The sequence below is a fragment of the Hyperolius riggenbachi genome, chromosome 5, assembly GCF_040937935.1.
Source record: "Hyperolius riggenbachi isolate aHypRig1 chromosome 5, aHypRig1.pri, whole genome shotgun sequence".
Classification (NCBI taxonomy): Eukaryota; Metazoa; Chordata; class Amphibia; order Anura; family Hyperoliidae; genus Hyperolius; species Hyperolius riggenbachi.
In genome coordinates this window covers 264,641,843-264,661,667 of record NC_090650.1, presented here as the reverse complement: position 1 = coordinate 264,661,667, position 19,825 = coordinate 264,641,843, and the positions used below count along the sequence as shown (strand labels likewise).

General features: G+C 42.2%; 1 protein-coding gene across 3 annotated transcripts in view; it reads right to left on the bottom strand.

The window, feature by feature from the left end:
* Positions 1-17,796, bottom strand: part of LOC137518702 (uncharacterized) — a 268,697-nt gene extending 250,901 nt beyond the window's left edge. For all 3 annotated transcript variants that reach the window (XM_068236883.1, XM_068236884.1, XM_068236885.1), the window contains exons 1-3: positions 17,747-17,796; positions 6,849-6,941; positions 3,266-3,352 (exon numbers count right to left, since the gene is read on the bottom strand). In XM_068236883.1, coding sequence (XP_068092984.1) covers positions 3,266-3,352; positions 6,849-6,882 — 121 coding nt within the window. In that variant the 5' untranslated portion in view covers positions 6,883-6,941; positions 17,747-17,796. The remainder of the gene's footprint in view (positions 1-3,265; positions 3,353-6,848; positions 6,942-17,746) is intronic.
* Positions 17,797-19,825: the final 2,029 nt, after the last annotated feature.

Genomic DNA, 19,825 nt, shown 5'->3' with positions numbered 1-19,825 from the left:
CTTTAACTGTTACTGAATTATGTGATGTACACATATTACACAATCTTTAGTAACAAATGAGAGGAGCAGGATCCTATGTCTCCACTTAAAGATAACCAATACAGATAGAAAGATGGTGTCGGTGACTTGGAAGTAAGAGCAGCTTATGATGCTTCTCTATTTTATGGGCAATGTAGTCAACTGGCAAGATCCAACAGATCCATTTTTTCATTAACAGTTGGAATTTATTTAATTTCGAGTCTTGTTAGACACATTATTTTTTACAGTGGAAAATGTGGATTATTGCAGTCTAGGACAGATCCTTTTAAGGGTGGTCTGTAAATTGCTAAAAAAATATGAAGGGCAGCTGAGAGAGTAAAGTTTATTTCTACATGCAAAATCATTTAGATCACACAAGACAACCTGGAGAAAAAAAAATGTTTAACTGCTTTGCATTGCAGTATAGCTGTTAGTCACTGGTCAGTAGGCATATTTAATTGTTAATACAATTAAATTAATAATAAATGAAACATGACTGCCATTGTAACATATAGTAGATTGCAGTAAATTATTCAGGATACTCACTCTTACCTTAATTTTCCTGTTTATTTTTTTCAGCATCATAAAATGGACATCCTACATGTCCATGTTACTGTATATTGGTGTGTACCCCAGTCCTCCCAGCAATGCTTAGCGTACGCTGTTTAGATTTATGGAATTCTCATCTCAGAGCATTATGAGAGGCTTAAGGTGGCCCCACACCATACAATTAAAAGATCCAATTTTTCACCAATTCGATAATTTCGATTGGTTGTTCCGAAAAATCAAGAGATTTTCTTTCTTTTTGATAAACCCGATCGAATTTCCCGTTTTTTCCGATTTTTGGAGATTTGACATGTTTGAAATTTCAGACCAACTTTATCAAGAATTTTGTGGTGTGTGATGAATTGTCAATTACTTGATGTACAGTTCCAATAAATTTTTTTCTGAGCTTTCAATTATTTTATTCATGATTGAGAAAAAATTTAACATAGGTGTGTGGTACATTGGTCATATTTTTGAATTGTTACAATCAGTCAGAACAATTGATTGTCATTCTTGAATTTAACAGATATTTCAAAAATTGTATAGTGTGAGGAGACCTTAAAGGGATACTTAAGTCTAAAAAAAAAAAAGATTTTTACTCACCTGGGGCATCCCTCAGCCCCCTGAAGCTGTATGGTGCCCTCGTATATGTATACGCTATAGCAGCATAGAGGGTGATAAAGTGGCTGGGAACGTGGAGAATCACTCGCGTTCCCAGCCTGTCGGCGGCTGTTGCCGAACCCGGAAGTAGAAGCCGGCGGGGACAGGAGGATCGTAGCGAGGCTGCGAGGGCACCATACAGCTTCAGGGGGCTGAGGGATGCCGCAGGTGAGTAAAAGTCATTTTTTTTTTAGACTTAAGTATCCCTTTAAGACTAAAGATGTTCTGAATCATGATACCCATTTAAATAAAGTGACCAGATTGAACTATTGAACTATATAGTAACAGTATAGCACAATTAGATGTTCCCAAACCTCGAGAAAAGATGCTAGTTTTGTAAAAGGGCTCTGTAGGAATATTAGTCAAGGAAATATACAGTAACGTAGCTAGAGAGAATTAAAATGCATGTAGTGATTTTGGCAGCCTATCGATCAAAAGACAGATCTCTTTCTGATCAAATCTGATCGGAGAGAGATCTGTTGGTTAACACATTAACATAACACATACGCCCTGCCTGCAATGTGTCAGCAACCATGTGTGGTGCGAATCCAGAATAGGAGTGAAGGCATAGTGATGGGCACTATCAGGTAAAATATTAATGCAGGGGCACTGGAGATGGGGGTTACATGTATATTAGGGGGGGGGGGGTAGTGGACAGGGGTTTCACAGTTTCACAGAGCACAGCTGTGCACCCGATTGAGCGTCGTTCTGACGTTTTTCACCATGTTGGATTGATACATGCGACCAAGTTTGGGTAAAATTGGATCACAAATGTTGAATGGGCCTGCTCTTGGTGGCACTGATTTTCATCAAATTCAATAATAATAATCGAATCGGATGGTCAATCAGCCACCAAATCTACAGATGTATGGTCAGCTTTAGTGATTTGGGAGTCAGGTCATTTAATAAGCATTAAAACAAATGTTATTGACATAGAACAATACAAAACTTGTATATACAAGAGCAAAACTACAGCATGTACAGCCATCACAGAGTAGCAATAATAAAGTAATATGCAAGTATTAACCACTTGCCGACCAGTGGATTTTACACTGATCGGTGCTGCGTGGGCTCTACAGCCCGCAGCACCAATCAGGAGTCCAGCAGGGCGATCAGACTACCCCCCTTTTTTCCCCACTAGGGGGATGTCCTGCTGGGGGGGTCTGATCGCCGCCGGCCATCTGCGTTTTGCGGGGGGGGGGCTTCTCAAAGCCCCCCTCTGCAGCCATTTCTGCCCTCCCGCTCCTTACCTCCCTCTCTCCCTCTCTCCGTAATGCGCAGGACGGAGTTCAGTCCTGCGCATTGAAGGATAGGCTTCAGCCTATCATATGCCGGCGATCCCCGGCCAATCAGAGGCCGGGGATCGCCGATCTGCCTTACGGCGCTTCACTGCCTCAGAAATAAGTTCCTGGCTTAATGGTTTAGTTGGAGATGTAGGCTGGTATCCATAGTAGTTGAAGTATCAGCAAGCATTATCCTTTAGTTTAGGGGTTTCATTGCCCACAGGATATTCCAATTCAGTATTAATCAAAATAACAAACCATTATTTGTATAATGGCATTACTAGGAAACCAGCTAATTCTGCCTAAGCAAGGCTTGGCAGAATGGAGTTGAACAGGAGCTCCAGCATGCGTTTGGGACAGAAGCTCCAGCGCGAGCTTTAGGACTAAAGGTGTAACCACACAATTTTGTACAATGTATAGGTGAGTAAAGGATGGGGAAAGAATTTACAATGGGCAAACACTGACTTAATCATATTATTTTCTACAGATGCTCTTTAAATAATCATTTTAGACTGATGATGTTCATTGAAACTCAAGTGTCTTAAGGACATTATACCCAGAGGAAACTTTTACATTTTGGCCAGATGCACTTGTAGGAATGTTGTTTTGGTAAGCAAAGGCACATTTTTCTTGACAGAAATCCAGTGCTAGCTTCAGTGAAACAATAGACATGCCATGGTACCTGTACATTCTTTACCCTCAGTGACACCCATCACCTGCATGTTTGCAGATGAATGCTGAAGAACTTGTTACATTACCTTGAAGATCACCGCTATCATTTTCATCGACATCTAGAAGTTGAATCAACTCATCATGAAGAATCTTTTCTTTTACCTTCAAAGGCACTAAGAAGGAGATACAATTCATAGAACAACATAACATGACTTGTCAGGGAAGATAATATACATACTCTTAATCTGACAATTCAAAACAGAAATTAACCTTGTCTTTGCCAAAGTAAAAAGAATGCTTTCAAATGTTTGCCAGTTGTCTTTCAGAATCATAGCCACACAAACACACACTAAACAAAATAACATAAAAATAAACATAAATGGGATCACTTATATGAATGTGAAAACAACACAATTAAAAGAATGATGGAAAAGTGCAGGGCAAAACGTAATAGTCAATAATACATGGTCAAGTTTTTCAGACAATTTAGTATGAAAAAAGTGTGCATATTGTAAAGTATGGATGTGATAGACAATAAAAAAAATAAAACACAAATTATTAGAGCATACCTGAAATAATGTGTCAGGATGAGCTAAACATATATACATATAGTAATATCCCTAATACGATAACTGAAAGTCCCTTTCTTTTTTTTTTTTTAGTACACCAACAGTTAAAAAAAATGTGAGTTGCTATCTATGCTCGTCAAAGAGTTTGTCGAATTCAGCCTGGTTTCCTGAAAAGAAAAGAGAATCTAAAAAGCTGATATCCCAGGGAGATGACTACTGTATAAGATTTTAGCACAGGAAAGTTCAAAGGGTCATTGCTTCTGCTTTTTTTAAACTTCAAGTGGTCTGAAAGTCAGCATTTCTACTTTGCTCTATAAGATTCCTCACAGCTTTAAAGCTGCATCCCAGACATTTTTTTAGCAGAACATCACTGAAATGGTTAAACAAAGCATTTTGACCTTCTATTCAGCTTCAAATCCGCATCCAAACTGGAGATAACAGTATCTTTGTTTACATTCTAATGTTGATACATTTGTCTGTAACAAGTAAAAAACACTTTCTGAGAAGCTGTCTCTGCTTCAGGCACACACAGAGCTCAGAACAACTCAGAAGATTTTAATATATAATAGAAAGCAGTTGGAATAAAATACAATGACAGTTTTCAGGGCAAGAAAAACTACAATTTGGAAACTTGTAACTTATAGACAGACAATATTACTTGTGCAAAAAAAGCAAATATGATAACTGTATGTATAATACAAAGTAGAAAAACACATTTTTATTGAATGTTATGTCAGAATTTCAGACCACTTTAAAGGGATACTGTAGGGGGGTCAGGGGAAAATGAGTTGAACTTACCTGGGGCTTCTAACGGTCCCCCGCAGACATCCTGTGTTGGCGCAGCCACTCACCGATGCTCCGGCCCCGCCTCCGGTTCACTTCTGGAATTTCAGACTTTAAAGTCTGAAAACCACTGCGCCTGCCTTGCCGTGTCCTCGATCCTGCTGATGTCATCAAGAGCGCACAGCGCAGGCCCAGTATGGTCTGTGTCTGCGCAGTACACTCCTGGTGACATCAGTGGGAGCGAGGACACGGGCGTGCAGGCGCAGTGGCTTTCTGACTTTAAAGTCAGAAATTCCAGAAGTGAACTGGAGGCGGGGCCAGAGCATCGGTGAGTGGCTGCGCCAACACTGGATGTCTGCGGGGACCATTAGAAGCCCCGGGTAAGTTCAGCTCATTTTCCCCCGATCCACCTACAGTATCCCTTTAAGGCAAAGTATAAACTCTAAACTGCAACTGTGACAGACTGTACTACGGATGTTCTATTTATTATCCTTACTACACATACACTACACATACAACATTTGTATCCTATATGTTTAATTTCATTTCAGGTTTACTTTACATTTTCAAAGGAAGGGCTTGTGATGTACAGTACTAAATATGTTATGTACAGAAATATAGTATCTCACAGAAGAAATATAGTATCTCTTTCCATGGAACAACACTGAAGTTATGACATTTTGAGGTATATTCACTAAACTGTGGTCATGAGAATAACATGCTTAAAGTCTTACGCACAATGAGTAGAGCATAATGCATTGCATTGCATATAAGACTTTATGCATGTTTTTCTCATTACTACAGTTTAGTGAATATACTCCTTTGATACAATGGAAAGTAGTCAGTGTACAGCTTGTATAACAGTGTAAATTTGCTGGCCCATTAAAATAACTCAACACACAGCCATTAATGTTTAAACCACTGGCAACAAAAGAGAGTACACCCCATCACGACGGAGTGGAGGAGGATTCCAGTGGCAACCTGTGAAGCTCAAGTAAACTCCATGCCCAAGAGAAGTAAAGCAGTGCTGGAAAACAATGGTGGGCACACAAAATATTAACACTTTGGACATCATTTTAACATTCTTCACTTTGGGGTGTACTCACTTTTGTTGCCAATGGGTTAGACATTAATTACTTTGTTTTAAGTTATTTTGATGGGACAGCAAATTTACACTGTTATACAAGCTGTAAACTTACTACTTTACATTGTTTTGGAGTGTCATTTCTACAGTGTTGTCCCATGAAAAGATGTATAGAAATATTTACAAAACTGTGAGAGTTGTGCTCAGTGTGAAATACTGTATATACTTTTGAGAATATAAGAAGTGTGAGCTTACAGTATGTCACATGATAAATCATCTCATGATGAAGGCAACATTAGCGCTTCCAAACCCTGTAAGGCTCACCCATGGTTCCGAAATACCAGTTGAAAGGAATACTTTTTTGATAATTTCTCCAGTTCTTCAGTTGGTCCCAGATCACTACTTTAAGAAGCGACCGTCACCTATGTGATCACAATGAGATTCAATGGCCTGCACATTGCTACTTTTTGTGCAAAAATAAATTGTCACCGCTGGCAATTATATACTTATTTTTTACTGTGAATGAAAATTCTGATTCTGACTTTAGGCTGATTGTGGTATGGTTGGCACCGCAGTAATAACAAATGCGTAAAAAGTCTAATCACTCTTTTATAAGTTTGGCATTATAAAAATGATAATTATATTCGGAAAACTGAAGAACAAAAAATTGGTGATCTATTATCAGATTGCTATTTCTTTGTCAGTAGGCCACTGAGATTTGTCTTATTCATTATGCATGCACTTATTATAAAGAGGGCATTATGCCTTCCCTTGGTAAATGGGAGTATCATGGCTTTCTTGTCATGCGGTGAACATTATGACTGCACTTGTTGCCAGGGAAACATATCGGCCATGTTTCTTAAAGGGTAAATATGATGGCTAAAAATTAATTTAAAAAAAAAAATACCTTGGAGTTTTTTGAGAAAATCGATTTAAAAAATTCAAAGGAAAAACATTTTTTAAACTCAGAAAAATAACAGTTTAAAAACCATTTGCCTTGTTCCCACCCTTCTCATTAACATACATAGTAACATTTGGGATGATAGAATGCTATCAATTGCTAAAATCAGCAGGAAATTACACAAAAATTACGCAAAATTGTAAAACCAAGTTTCCTAATTACGTTTACAAATGACATTATTTACGATTTTGCAAATGATGATGCAAAATGACAATTATGTGAAATTTGGGCTTATCACTATTCTTACAGATAAATTCTTTAAATTGACATACCCAGTTCTATTTCTTCTTGCATGTTTTTCTCCATTCTAAAGTGTTTTGGGTTTATTTTCTCTTTTGCTGGTGAATTTACTCACATTCCATTTCCTGTGTTGAGTAAATAAAGGCATAGTTGACATCATCATGTGTGAATACACCAAATTGCTCTTTTCTCTACAAACAGCATATGAAGACATTCATATATATTTGACTTAAGGCTTTATGCTGTCATTATTTCAAAATTTAATTGCAAATGTCTAAAAAAGGTCACTTTTAACCACACTGTCAAGCAATACAACATGTTTGAAAAGCAGTTCCCATTAAAAAAAAAAAAAAAAGATTGCAGTGAGAAAGCAGTTTTGTTAAAACTTATTTTACGGTAAGCATAGGTAGCTTTTTTTTGTTTTTGTTTTTTTGGTTCATTCTTATTTTGCATGGGTGGTATTATGATTTCACAGTCACTGTTGTTGAGAGGTTAGCAAATTAGAAGCTGTGTGATGGAAGGCATGGGTGCTTTATGCCCCTGCAGACAGCTAGATTGTTTCTTAAATAAATCCAGTTTGTCCTGGACCTCTTTTCAATAAAGTACAGACAAACAACCTCAGAGCTGCCACTTCACTAAGCACTCAGCAATAGTTACTAGTGATAAGTAGGGATGAGCAGGTGACATTTCCAAACAACTATTTTTGCTAGTTTTTGCTTGGAAAAAAGTTTGTGAAATTTCAACCAAAACTCACCAACTTTTTTCCACTGTATAGTCTGTGGGGCCAGATTTTGCAGTTGATTGCAAAGCCCACATGCATGATATCAGCACCAAATGTTGGTATGTATATCAAGGCTAACTCAGGGAACATGTTTAAAAAAAAGTTGTTTTATCTTTTAGTTTATATGTTCTCTGTGTTTGTTTGTGTTTCCTCTGGACATTCCATTTTCCTGCCATATTCCAAAAGAATACTAATAACTCAACTGGTTTACTCCACAATGTTGCTTAAACTAGGGTAAAAGTAATTTCCTGGTCCTGGTTATTGTGGTGACTGTTTGGAGACTTAATTAAACAAACGTAACTAACTTAGAGAAAGGAAAAGGCAGAGCAGGGTCAAAATACTTGCCCTGTGTTGACATTGCAAGGCCTAAAAGTGAGCACAAAAAGTGTACACTTTCAGATCCGAGTAAAGATGACACTATGGGCATTGGGTTATCTCAGACCTCTCTAATCGTGTATTTTTCATCAAATAACATTTTTGTAATATTTTGCAAATGCAAAACATTGGTGAAAATCCAGGTCATGTTTCAGTTCCAGTACAGTATTTTATTTCACTTATTTGGAAGATGGACTTCTACTAGGAAGTAGTAGTTAAGAAAGGTTTAAGATTAAAGCATACTTTGTACCTTTTCACACTATGGACCTAATCCAATTCACTTTTTCTCCTAAGTTTTCTCCTAGGTGATATTTTCACATCTTATAAATAAAATGCCTTTTAAGCAACTAGCCACCAAGAAAATACTCAGAATAATTTTGACTAGAGATGGCTCGAACCGTTCACGAGCGAACCTCTATGGAGCTGCTACTACTTCCGGGTCGCAATGACCCGGAGTAGTACGGCTGCGCTGGGCCGGCGGTGTGCGTCTTTGATTGTGCGCCCATTGCCGGCCACTCTCTGCACATGAGCGTGACGTCACTCATGACGTCACGCACATGCACAGAAAGTGCCCGGCAACAGGAGCGCGATCTAGGACGCGCACCGCTGGGCCAGCGCAGGCGTACTACTCCAGGTCATAGCGACCCGGAAGTAGTACAGGTGAGGAGTTCGTCGGCGAACGGTTCGGGAACCATTCGCCGACATCTCTAATTTTGACAGTACTTTTTCAACTACTTCAAGGCATTCTTTCAATAGCAGAGGGCTGAATAGTTGTTCTAAACAGAAGATGAAACTTTATCCCTTAGGTAATAACTTAGTAAGGAAAAGTGAATTGGATCAGGCACTTTGTTACATCATAACGGACAAAATCAGTGTATTGTGATGCGAATGTAATGGTAGTCCTATGGGGATATCATATCGACTGCGGTGTAGTGTGATACAATGGATTTCATCGGAGTAAGACTGTGGATACATTTACATTACAGGTTATTGAGCATTAACATTGGCAGGTAGGCATACTTACATGGCACAGCATGCCTCACTGTATGGTTGCATAGCACTGTTAATGTGAATTATGACTTTTGTGAAATGTTGCGGTACAAAAATAATCGCATCTCAACATAATATTAATAGTGTGTAAGGAGCCTCATATGGCAGCATTCTTGGACATTTAAAAAAAGAGTATCATTTTTTAAAATCAGCTTTAATAAAATTAAAAGTAAGTTTCAGAAATCAATATTGTTTTCTGTTTATGAAGTTAAATTGTGGTGTAGTTGCGATGGTCTTTTTAATTCAGCAAATTCTGATTGTTATAAAAATAATAATAATACAGTCCTGGCTACATCAAACAGAATACCTCCCTGCCTGTATCTCAGTGGGACTGTCACGCTAATCTACAGTATCTACCGCACTCTTGTGCAAATTTTAGGGAAGATCGATTAACCTGCCAATATATTTATACATAATTTCTTACATTGTATTTCTATTTAATGAACTGCAATGGCTAAATCTAGTGAAATTGATGGGAACGTCTATTTGAAGCAATATAAAGTAAAATAAACTAACATTTTGAGCTCAGCTATTGAAGAACATGTGGAAAAATAGCATGAAATGTAATAACACATGGGGGTGTATAAAGGGTTAATGAGCGGTAGAGGTGTAGTTGTTCCGAACAACTTGTGGGGGAAGCAGAAATAATAATGCAAGCCGTAGTTTCTTCACTCAAAGACTAAATGAAACCTTGATAAGAAGCTGGGTTTAATTTATATTTCTGGACTGGCACATTTTAGCTGTCAGTCTTTGTTCTATCATTGTAGTAAGTACAAGGACTGAAAATCTGCTTTACCTTGAGGTCTCAATAAAGAGAAATAAATGAGTTTCATTTTTTTCTACTTTATCTGTCAACAACTACTAGGTTGGTATGAATCTTGGCAGTATGTAATCAAAGTCTTATGTACTGCAATAAAAGAGCTATTCTACTACATTCAGTGTAATTGTTTTCCTCTAGCACAAGGAACTCTGATGCTGTATGTTTACTAACCCATATGTTGGTAGGCAAAAACAATAGAGTATATTATATCAGTTTTGTTGTCTGCAGGATGAATAGGATTAGAAATTATGCATAATAAGTATAATATGATTTAACCCCAATTTCCCAAGTGGTTGGATAGTCATTCACAAAACATATTTATCATGTAACAATTGAGAGACACATAAAAGGAATCATTCTGCTATGCCAGTCAATTCCTATCTCTCTGGAAACCAAGCACACTTCTATGTAAAGCCTTAGTGCTTCTTAAGCCTGACTCAGTTCCTGAAAATTATAGTATAGACACAATACATTTAGCAATACGAAATGAATTTAGAAGTCTGTTTGGGTTTGTTTCACTCGAGTATAATCACATTGAGCTTTCATAGGAATATGTAAAAATGTTCCAAACTGGTAAAAACAAAAATGTTTTAGGATTGAAGTTAAATAAATATACAGTAACTCAGAGAGTGTCAAATGTTGTTCATTTATTAATTAGTATCTGTGAGGAAACGCGGAAAAGCCGCCGTCTCTCGAGGTGAGGCGGCTGTTTCCGCGTCCAGCATGGCGTCACAACGCGGAAAAAACGCCGCATGCCGCATGGGCAGTGCGGCGGAATCCGCATTGGTAACGGCGGAATCCGCATCAGAGGCGGCCCCCGCACTAGATACATTGCATGACAGTACTGGTGTGGCTGGGACTGATAGTCCACCAGGATTCAGACTTACACGCGCGCGAGCACAGAGGCAGAGTTTAAATAGCAGTTAGAAGGGTGTCGGCTGACCAGCTGGGTCAGCTGACAAATTCCACTGCTCTCATTGGACCAGCAATTAGGGAGGTCCTGGAAAGGTCCTAGAGTATATATACTGCTGGTTGTTCACTTGCTCTTTGTCTGGCGTGCGATCACATATGTGGGAGCACTCAGACCTGTAGTCAGATCCTTAAGTGTGCCGGGACCAGCTGGAGCTGTAATCCTACACTTAGCTAGATTCTGTTGATAGCTAAAGTACTAGTTTGATTGTGATTATATGTTATGACTTTTGCCTGCTTTGACTATCCTCCTGAACTCTGATCTTGTACCTTGATATTTCTGATACTCTGTTGCCGAACCCCGGCTCGTTCCTTGACTCTGTTTCTGCCTCCTGATTTTGTACCCCGATATATCTGATACCTCGTTGCTGAACCCTGCCTGTACTTTGACTCCGCCTTTGCCTCCTGATCTTGTACTTTATCTGTCCGTGTGTGTACGACCTGGCTTGTCCGACCTCGAGAACCGACCTTACCGTTAGAGGCGGTTCCTCGCTCTGTTAGCGATCCTTCCTCCTGAGGGTCACTTTCAGATATACCTTCCTACTGTCAGTCTGACTCCTCCCGTCTTGGAGAGCTCAGGTCTGCGGAAGGAATCTGTGCAGTACTCCTTGCTGCATTGAGGCCTTGTCCTCTAAGTGTTACTGTTACACCAAACACTACACTCTACTCAGGTGAACAGAGGTTAGTTTGTATATCGGATTATCGGTGAGACTGCAGATCACTTATAATCTGGTATATATCTGTATTTCCGGTGATACTGCAGATCACCGGTAATCAGATACTCTCTGCGCCCACCGATCGTTACAGAACGCCAGACCAAAATACAAAATGGACGCAAACACTGATTGTCTGGGTGTACTTGCCGCTTCGGTGGACAACATCAATCAAGTACTGGGCACTCACATAACTCTTATTGATGCCCTATCAGGGTCTGTACAAACCCTCCAGACATCAGTGGATCATGTGCGATCCTCTCCTAGCTCTGACATACGTATGCCTGTACCTGAAAGCTTTTCCGGCCACAGATCTGACTTCCGGAATTTTAGGAGTAGGGTGTTGTCCTATTTTGAGTTGAGACCCCAATCTTCGGGTACTGAGACCCAGAGGGTCACGTTTATTAAAACTTTGTTGTCCGGCGACTCCCAGTCTTGGGCGTATAGCCTGCCCGCCGGAGACAAAGCTCTTACCTCTGTAGAGGAATTTTTTAAAGCTATGGCGGTAATTTACGACGATCCGGACCTTGCCTCGACTTCTGAGCGGAAGCTCAAGCTTTTGCGTCAAGGCGAAGGTCCGGTCGAAGATTACGCGGCCGAGTTTAGGAGGTGGTCAGTTACGGCCAGGTGGGACACCTATGCCCTATTAGATCATTTCTTGTCAGGGCTGTCCGATGAGGTCTCTGATTTGATGTTAAGCCAGCCCGAGCCCAGAACAGTCGATGAGGCCATCTCAGCGGCCATCCGAATCGACCGCAGGCTGCGCTACCAAAAACAGACCAGGGGTAGTTCCTGTCTCAGAGGGGTATCTTACACCACGGTCCCAGTGACTCCACCTACTACTATTTCACCTTCTCCTGTCGTGCCTCCTTCCGAGCCGATGCAGATTGCTCGGTCAAAATTAACCCAGGTAGAGCGAAGACGGAGAATGACCGAACAGCTGTGTTTGTACTGCGGTGAAGGGGGGCATATAGTACAGAACTGCCCCAATAAGCCGGGAAAACGCTGCCGCTTAGGAGTGGTGGGGGGTAACACCCTGGGCGTCCGACTTTTACCCCTAGAAGAAAAACGATTGCTTCTTCCCTGTACCGTTACATGGGAAGATAAGACTGAGGTCACGGAAGCCTTTATCGATTCAGGCTCCGCGGCAAATTTTATGGATTCGGAGTTTGCTAAGAGATTGTGTATTCCGCTCACACCAGTACAACCACCCATCCAGGTTACGGCAGTGGATGACTCTCCTCTGCAAGGGAATCACCCACTATCTCAGACACCAGAGGTGGGGGTCACCATAGGGGTACTGCACTGGGAAAAGTTACAGTTCTTTGTGTTGCATATGACAACCTCCACCATTATACTCGGCATGCCATGGTTGCACCTTCATTCTCCACACATTGATTGGGCCACCGGCCAACTAATTTCTTGGTCAGCACACTGCTTTCAGCGATGTTTAGGGAAGGTGACATTGGGCCAAACCAGGGTTCATGTTCAGGGGGTACCTGAGCAATATGTGGAATATTCTGATGTATTCTGTCCCAAGGCTGCAGACAAGTTACCCCCACATCGCTCTTTCGATTGCCCCATTGATATACGTTCAGGTTGTATGCCCCCTCGGGGTCATTTGTACAATTTATCTGGGCCAGAGAAATTGGCTATGAAGGAATATATCCGTGACAATTTAGCCAAAGGCTTCATCCGGCCGTCCCGATCGCCTGCTGGAGCAGGTTTCTTTTTCGTTAAAAAGAAAGACGGGGGCCTGCGGCCCTGTATTGATTACCGGGGACTAAATAAGATCACGGTAAAGAATCGCTATCCGTTACCCCTGATAGACGATTTATTTACGCAGGTCACCGATGCTAAGATCTTCTCAAAGCTGGATTTACGGGGCGCGTACAACCTGGTGCGCATTAGAAAGGGCGATGAGTGGAAAACGGCCTTTAACACGCCAGACGGGCATTACGAGTATCTGGTGATGCCCTTTGGGTTATGTAATGCCCCGGCCGTTTTCCAGGAACTCATCAACGAGGTCTTCAGAGAGGTGTTGGGGAGATTTGTGCTGGTCTATCTAGACGATATACTTGTTTTCTCCAACAACCTCTCTGAGCACAGAATACATGTGAAATTTGTACTCAACAAATTAAGACAAAACTCACTTTATGCTAAGATTGAGAAGTGTATTTTTGAAGTCACATCTGTCGCCTTTCTGGGGTACATAATTTCCACCACGGGCCTGTCTATGGACCCCGCCAAAGTCTCCGCTGTTTTGGAATGGCCTCAGCCGGTTGGGTTGAAGTCTTTACAGCGGTTTTTAGGCTTTGCGAATTATTATAGAAGGTTCATAAAGGGGTATTCCACGGTTATCGCACCCCTCACCTGTCTTACGAAAAAAGGGGCAGATACCACCCACTGGTCTCCTGATGCATTAAGTGCTTTCTCCACTTTAAAAGATTTGTTTTGTTCCGCACCCATCCTGAGACATGTAGACACCTCTTATCCTTTTATTGTTGAGGTAGACGCCTCGGAGGTTGGGGTAGGGGCTGTGCTGTCTCAGCGGTCAGGCTTGCAGGGAAGGCTACACCCTTGTGCGTATTTCTCTCGTAGGTTCTCTCCGGCAGAGAGAAACTACGATATAGGCAACAGAGAGCTCTTAGCCATTAAACTTGCCTTTGAGGAGTGGCGTCACTGGCTGGAAGGAGCAGAACATACAATTACTGTATACACGGATCACAAGAATCTAGAATACATCGAGGGGGCTAAGAGATTAAGTCCCCGTCAGGCTCGATGGTCTTTGTTTTTTTCGAGGTTCAGGTTCATAATTACGTATACCCCGGGTAGCAAGAACATTAAGGCAGATGCCCTGTCCAGATGCTTTGAGTTGGAGACAGCACAGCCTTCTGCCCCAGAGACCATTGTCCCACAAAATTTGGTGCTGGCCGTAACAGAGACTTGGGAAGACTGGACAGAGACCTTGAGTCCTTTTCAGCAGGATGTCCCTGAGGGGAAGCCTGAGGGGGTTTTATTTGTGCCTCTGCCATTCCGTCTCCGGGTGCTACAGATATTCCATTCACACAAGAATGCGGGACATCCTGGGGCATCTAGAACGCAGGATCTTGTGGCCAGGTGCGCTTGGTGGCCGTCTCTGGCAGCCGACTGCAAAGAATTTGTTAAGGATTGTGCGGTATGTGCTAAAAGCAAACCCTCCCGGCTGGCACCTGTAGGGAGGTTGCAGCCTTTACCCACCCCGAATGAACCATGGACCCACTTGTCCATGGATTTTGTGGGTGAGCTTCCCAGATCAGAGGGCATGTCGGTCATTTGGGTGGTAGTCGACCGCTTCAGCAAGATGGCCCATTTTGTGCCCTTGAAAGGACTCCCCTCGGCCCAGGAATTGGCCGACTTGTTTATCAAACACGTGTTCCGGTTACACGGCATTCCGGAAAACATAGTGTCCGATCGGGGAGTCCAATTCGTATCTAAATTCTGGAGGGCATTCTGTCATCAAATGGGCATGAAGCTGTCGTTTTCATCGGGCTACCACCCACAGACCAACGGTCAGACGGAGAGGGTCAACCAGTCGTTAGAGCAGTTTTTGAGATGCTACGTTGCAGAGGCGCAGAATGACTGGGTCAAATTTCTGCCCTTTGCAGAATTTGCACAAAACAATTTGAAAAGTTCTTCCACTGGATTTTCTCCGTTCCAGGTTGTGTCTGGAAGATTGCCCAAATTTTCACCGTTACCAGTGGCCTCCACTCCGTTTCCAGCTCTGGAGGCTTGGCAAAGGTCTTTTAAAGACATTTGGCGGACGGTGAGAGACAGTTTGGAAAAGGCGTTTCTGAGTCAGAAGGGTCAAGCTGACAAGAAACGGTCTTTGGAGTGGAGATTCCAACCAGGAGACTTGGTTTGGGTATCCACACGTCACTTGGCCCTGAAACAGCCCTCAGACAAGTTGGGTCCCAGGTTTGTCGGGCCTTTCCCGATAGCCAGAAGGATCAACAACGTCACTTACGCTGTTGATCTTCCCGCTAGCATGCGTGGGGTAAGGTCCTTCCACGTATCCCTGCTTAAGCCAGCAGTCCATGTGGGTCCCACTCCTCCTCCTCCTGTGTTGGTGGATGACCAACCTGAGTACGAGGTAGAAAAGATTTTAGATTCACGCGTTGTACAAAACTCGGTACAATATCTCGTACATTGGAAAGGGTACGGCATTGAGGAGAGACAATGGGTACCGGGGAGTCGCATGCATGCGGACGAATTAAGGAGGGAATTTCACGCCTTACATCCCGAGAAACCTGGTAGGAGTTGTCCGGAGTCCACTCCTCGGGAGGGGGGTACTGTGAGGAAACGCGGAAAAGCCGCCGTCTCTCGAGGTGAGGCGGCTGTTTCCGCGTCCAGCATGGCGTCACAACGCGGAAAAAACGCCGCATGCCGCATGGGCAGTGCGGCGGAATCCGCATTGGTAACGGCGGAATCCGCATCAGAGGCGGCCCCCGCACTAGATACATTGCATGACAGTACTGGTGTGGCTGGGACTGATAGTCCACCAGGATTCAGACTTACACGCGCGCGAGCACAGAGGCAGAGTTTAAATAGCAGTTAGAAGGGTGTCGGCTGACCAGCTGGGTCAGCTGACAAATTCCACTGCTCTCATTGGACCAGCAATTAGGGAGGTCCTGGAAAGGTCCTAGAGTATATATACTGCTGGTTGTTCACTTGCTCTTTGTCTGGCGTGCGATCACATATGTGGGAGCACTCAGACCTGTAGTCAGATCCTTAAGTGTGCCGGGACCAGCTGGAGCTGTAATCCTACACTTAGCTAGATTCTGTTGATAGCTAAAGTACTAGTTTGATTGTGATTATATGTTATGACTTTTGCCTGCTTTGACTATCCTCCTGAACTCTGATCTTGTACCTTGATATTTCTGATACTCTGTTGCCGAACCCCGGCTCGTTCCTTGACTCTGTTTCTGCCTCCTGATTTTGTACCCCGATATATCTGATACCTCGTTGCTGAACCCTGCCTGTACTTTGACTCCGCCTTTGCCTCCTGATCTTGTACTTTATCTGTCCGTGTGTGTACGACCTGGCTTGTCCGACCTCGAGAACCGACCTTACCGTTAGAGGCGGTTCCTCGCTCTGTTAGCGATCCTTCCTCCTGAGGGTCACTTTCAGATATACCTTCCTACTGTCAGTCTGACTCCTCCCGTCTTGGAGAGCTCAGGTCTGCGGAAGGAATCTGTGCAGTACTCCTTGCTGCATTGAGGCCTTGTCCTCTAAGTGTTACTGTTACACCAAACACTACACTCTACTCAGGTGAACAGAGGTTAGTTTGTATATCGGATTATCGGTGAGACTGCAGATCACTTATAATCTGGTATATATCTGTATTTCCGGTGATACTGCAGATCACCGGTAATCAGATACTCTCTGCGCCCACCGATCGTTACAGTATCCCAGCTTTCAGAAATGTTCCAAAAAAATAAATATATAAACACAGGCCCCAGTGGTGTAACTATGAAGCTTTGGGCTCTGGTGCGAGTTTTACATCCCCCCCCCCCAACATCCTATGTGTAACACTTGATACTGCACAACAAAACCTGCCAAGGTCATCCACAGTATCAGAGGTGCAAGAAGGGGATGGGAAACAGGTTGGTAATGATTACTACTATTCAAAGCATCTATAGAAGTGATTACTACCACCACAGGACTAATAAACAGCTAATACTTTGGTTGAGGAAGAGCCCCAATGGGCCCCTCTGGTCTAAGGTCGCTACCGCTGCAACCTCATTGCTACGCCACTGACAGGCCCCCTTCAAACTTATCCGTCGATCCATTGTGCTGCGTCTCACAAACATGATGTATCCCATGCAGAAGCAGTTATAGCCCTTGGGGACTTGTGGCGCCTTATCTCCATGCAGTAATGCGCTACATTAAGAGTGGGAACAGTACAATGTGTGTGTTTACTATGCAAGTGAGGAATATTTTCATGGTGCTGTGTGCCTCACTGTGTGGTTGCACTGTGTGGTTGCACTGGTTGTCTTTTGGGACTGTTGCGATGCGATTGAGCAACAATGGCATAGGAACAGCAAGAAAAAAGTATGAAAAGGGTCTTAGGCCTCTTTCACACAGTCCGCTGAAAAACTGATGCGTTTCAACTGGTTTGTTTCTCCATAGCAGAGCATTGTGAAAAAGATTTAACTTAAAATGCATATAATGTGAACGGACCCAAAGGGAAAAATGGACATTGCCTTCACCTGGGCTTTACATCAGTTGTCCATTCAGTTATAACTGACAGCAACTGATTTGTTGTGAAAGGACCCATAAGGATGCATGGACATTATTGTATTGAGCATATTTCTCAAACCATATGAACAGTGGCCTAGCAAAGGAGCTGTGGGACCCCATGCAAGTTTTACAATAGGGCCACCCAAGCATTCTATAAATAACAATTGATACAGCGTACCAAAACCTGCCAATGGCAACTACAGTGTCAGAGGTGCAAGAAGGGGATGGGGAACAGTTTGTTAATGATTACCACTATTCAAAGTATCTATAGAAGTGATTATTATGAGCACAGGACTAATTGAGAGCTTATACTGCAGTTGAGGGAGGGCCCTTTGGGGCCCCTCTGGCTCAAGGGCCCCAATGCGGTCGCAACCTCTGCAACTCCTATTGCTACGCCCCTGCCTATGAAGTAAATAAGTGATAACTGTGAACTAGTAAAAGGGTCCCTTGAACTCCTCACCAATTCATTATGTTACATCACAGCAGAAGCCATTGCTGTCATGAAGTCACAGCGGCTCATTGGAAACTACCAGTCAGTCCAATCACTTGTCATTACTCAATGTCATGTCATTCAAATTGTCTTTAAATCCCTAAAGATAGATTGCAGTAAGTAACGTTTGCGCCAGAACTACATAGAAATAAACTATTCTTAATCTTTGCTGTTGCTTTGCTTGATGACACAGTCTAGTGTTTGCATGTGTAAGAATATAGCAGCAAGCCCCTGTCTCTATAATTCACCCCAAAGATCACAGGCACTAGCGCCCTCTAGGTTCCTGTGATCTTTGAGGCAGGTGTGTGCTGCCATATTCATTTCTTACACATGCTTGATAAGAAAAGCTTTAATGTATGCTCTAGCTTAAATCCCTAGATTAGAGTATACTAAAGAGGTACTCCTGTGTCATTCTTCTAGCTTGTCCTGACTCATATTCATAGAACAGGTCAAATTGGTCAGTGGAGAGCCAGACAGTATGTCTATATGGCAGTCATTGGTGAACTGGCAACCACTGATGAATTTGAAATGATCACAGGCAGCAGAAATTTGCTCTGTGTATGTAGCTGATGACCTGGGTATTGCAAGCCTTGGCTTGGGCCTATGACATAGCTCAAACCCTTATATTGTAAATTGTTGCTTTTTTCAAGTTAGTAGCTGAACTCATTCTGCCAAAATATATGTCACCCTGCTGCTAGCCACAGCAGTATCATCAGTAGTGATTTGTTGCACACATGATTTGGTGCACACATGAACAACGACACCTTTTTGTCATTTAGCAAAATTTGGAGATTTGCCAGCCCAGCAAGAAAAAAATATCAGAAGGAAAAACAAGTCCGTGGACATCCATAGCAGCAGAATATTTAATGATAAGATTTTTAGCTAAAAGATGATGCTAAGCATATATATGCTAAGCATACATGCTAAGAATATATATATATATGTGTGTATATAATGTGATTTACATAGATGATGTGATGCACAGGAAATCCAGGGTCATGTTTGCTCCACCAACACTGCAGTTCGTGATGTTTTTTGTATCATGTGATCAACACAACACTAGCAATGAAACAACAAATACACTGCATGTTACTTGAAAGGTGCTGATCAAATTTCAAATGGGTGCCATGTAGGCAAAACTTACTTCTTCAAAGAGTTTGGAAAAGGGTCAAGTTGAGTCCTAGTTGTAGTACATTGTAGTAGTAGAAGGCTTTGTTTAAAAACAAAATCAATTTTACTAATGTTTCTGCTGTACATAAGAGTGCATACACACATCCAATGTTAGATGACCAATGTTTAGCGAAATTTAAAAATTCCATGTTGTATGAGAGCTTACCTACACAATCATCTGTTAAAAGTATTCAAAATCTGTTGGCCATCATACTACATGCAAATATTACAATGGACCAATACAAATTTGCATGTGTATAAGGCAAGACAACTAGTTGAAGAAAGAAAAACTTCAGCAGCTTAAATGCTACAATTTTTGGCTTCACACTATTAGTCAGAAGCACACTGCTTCTCTGTGT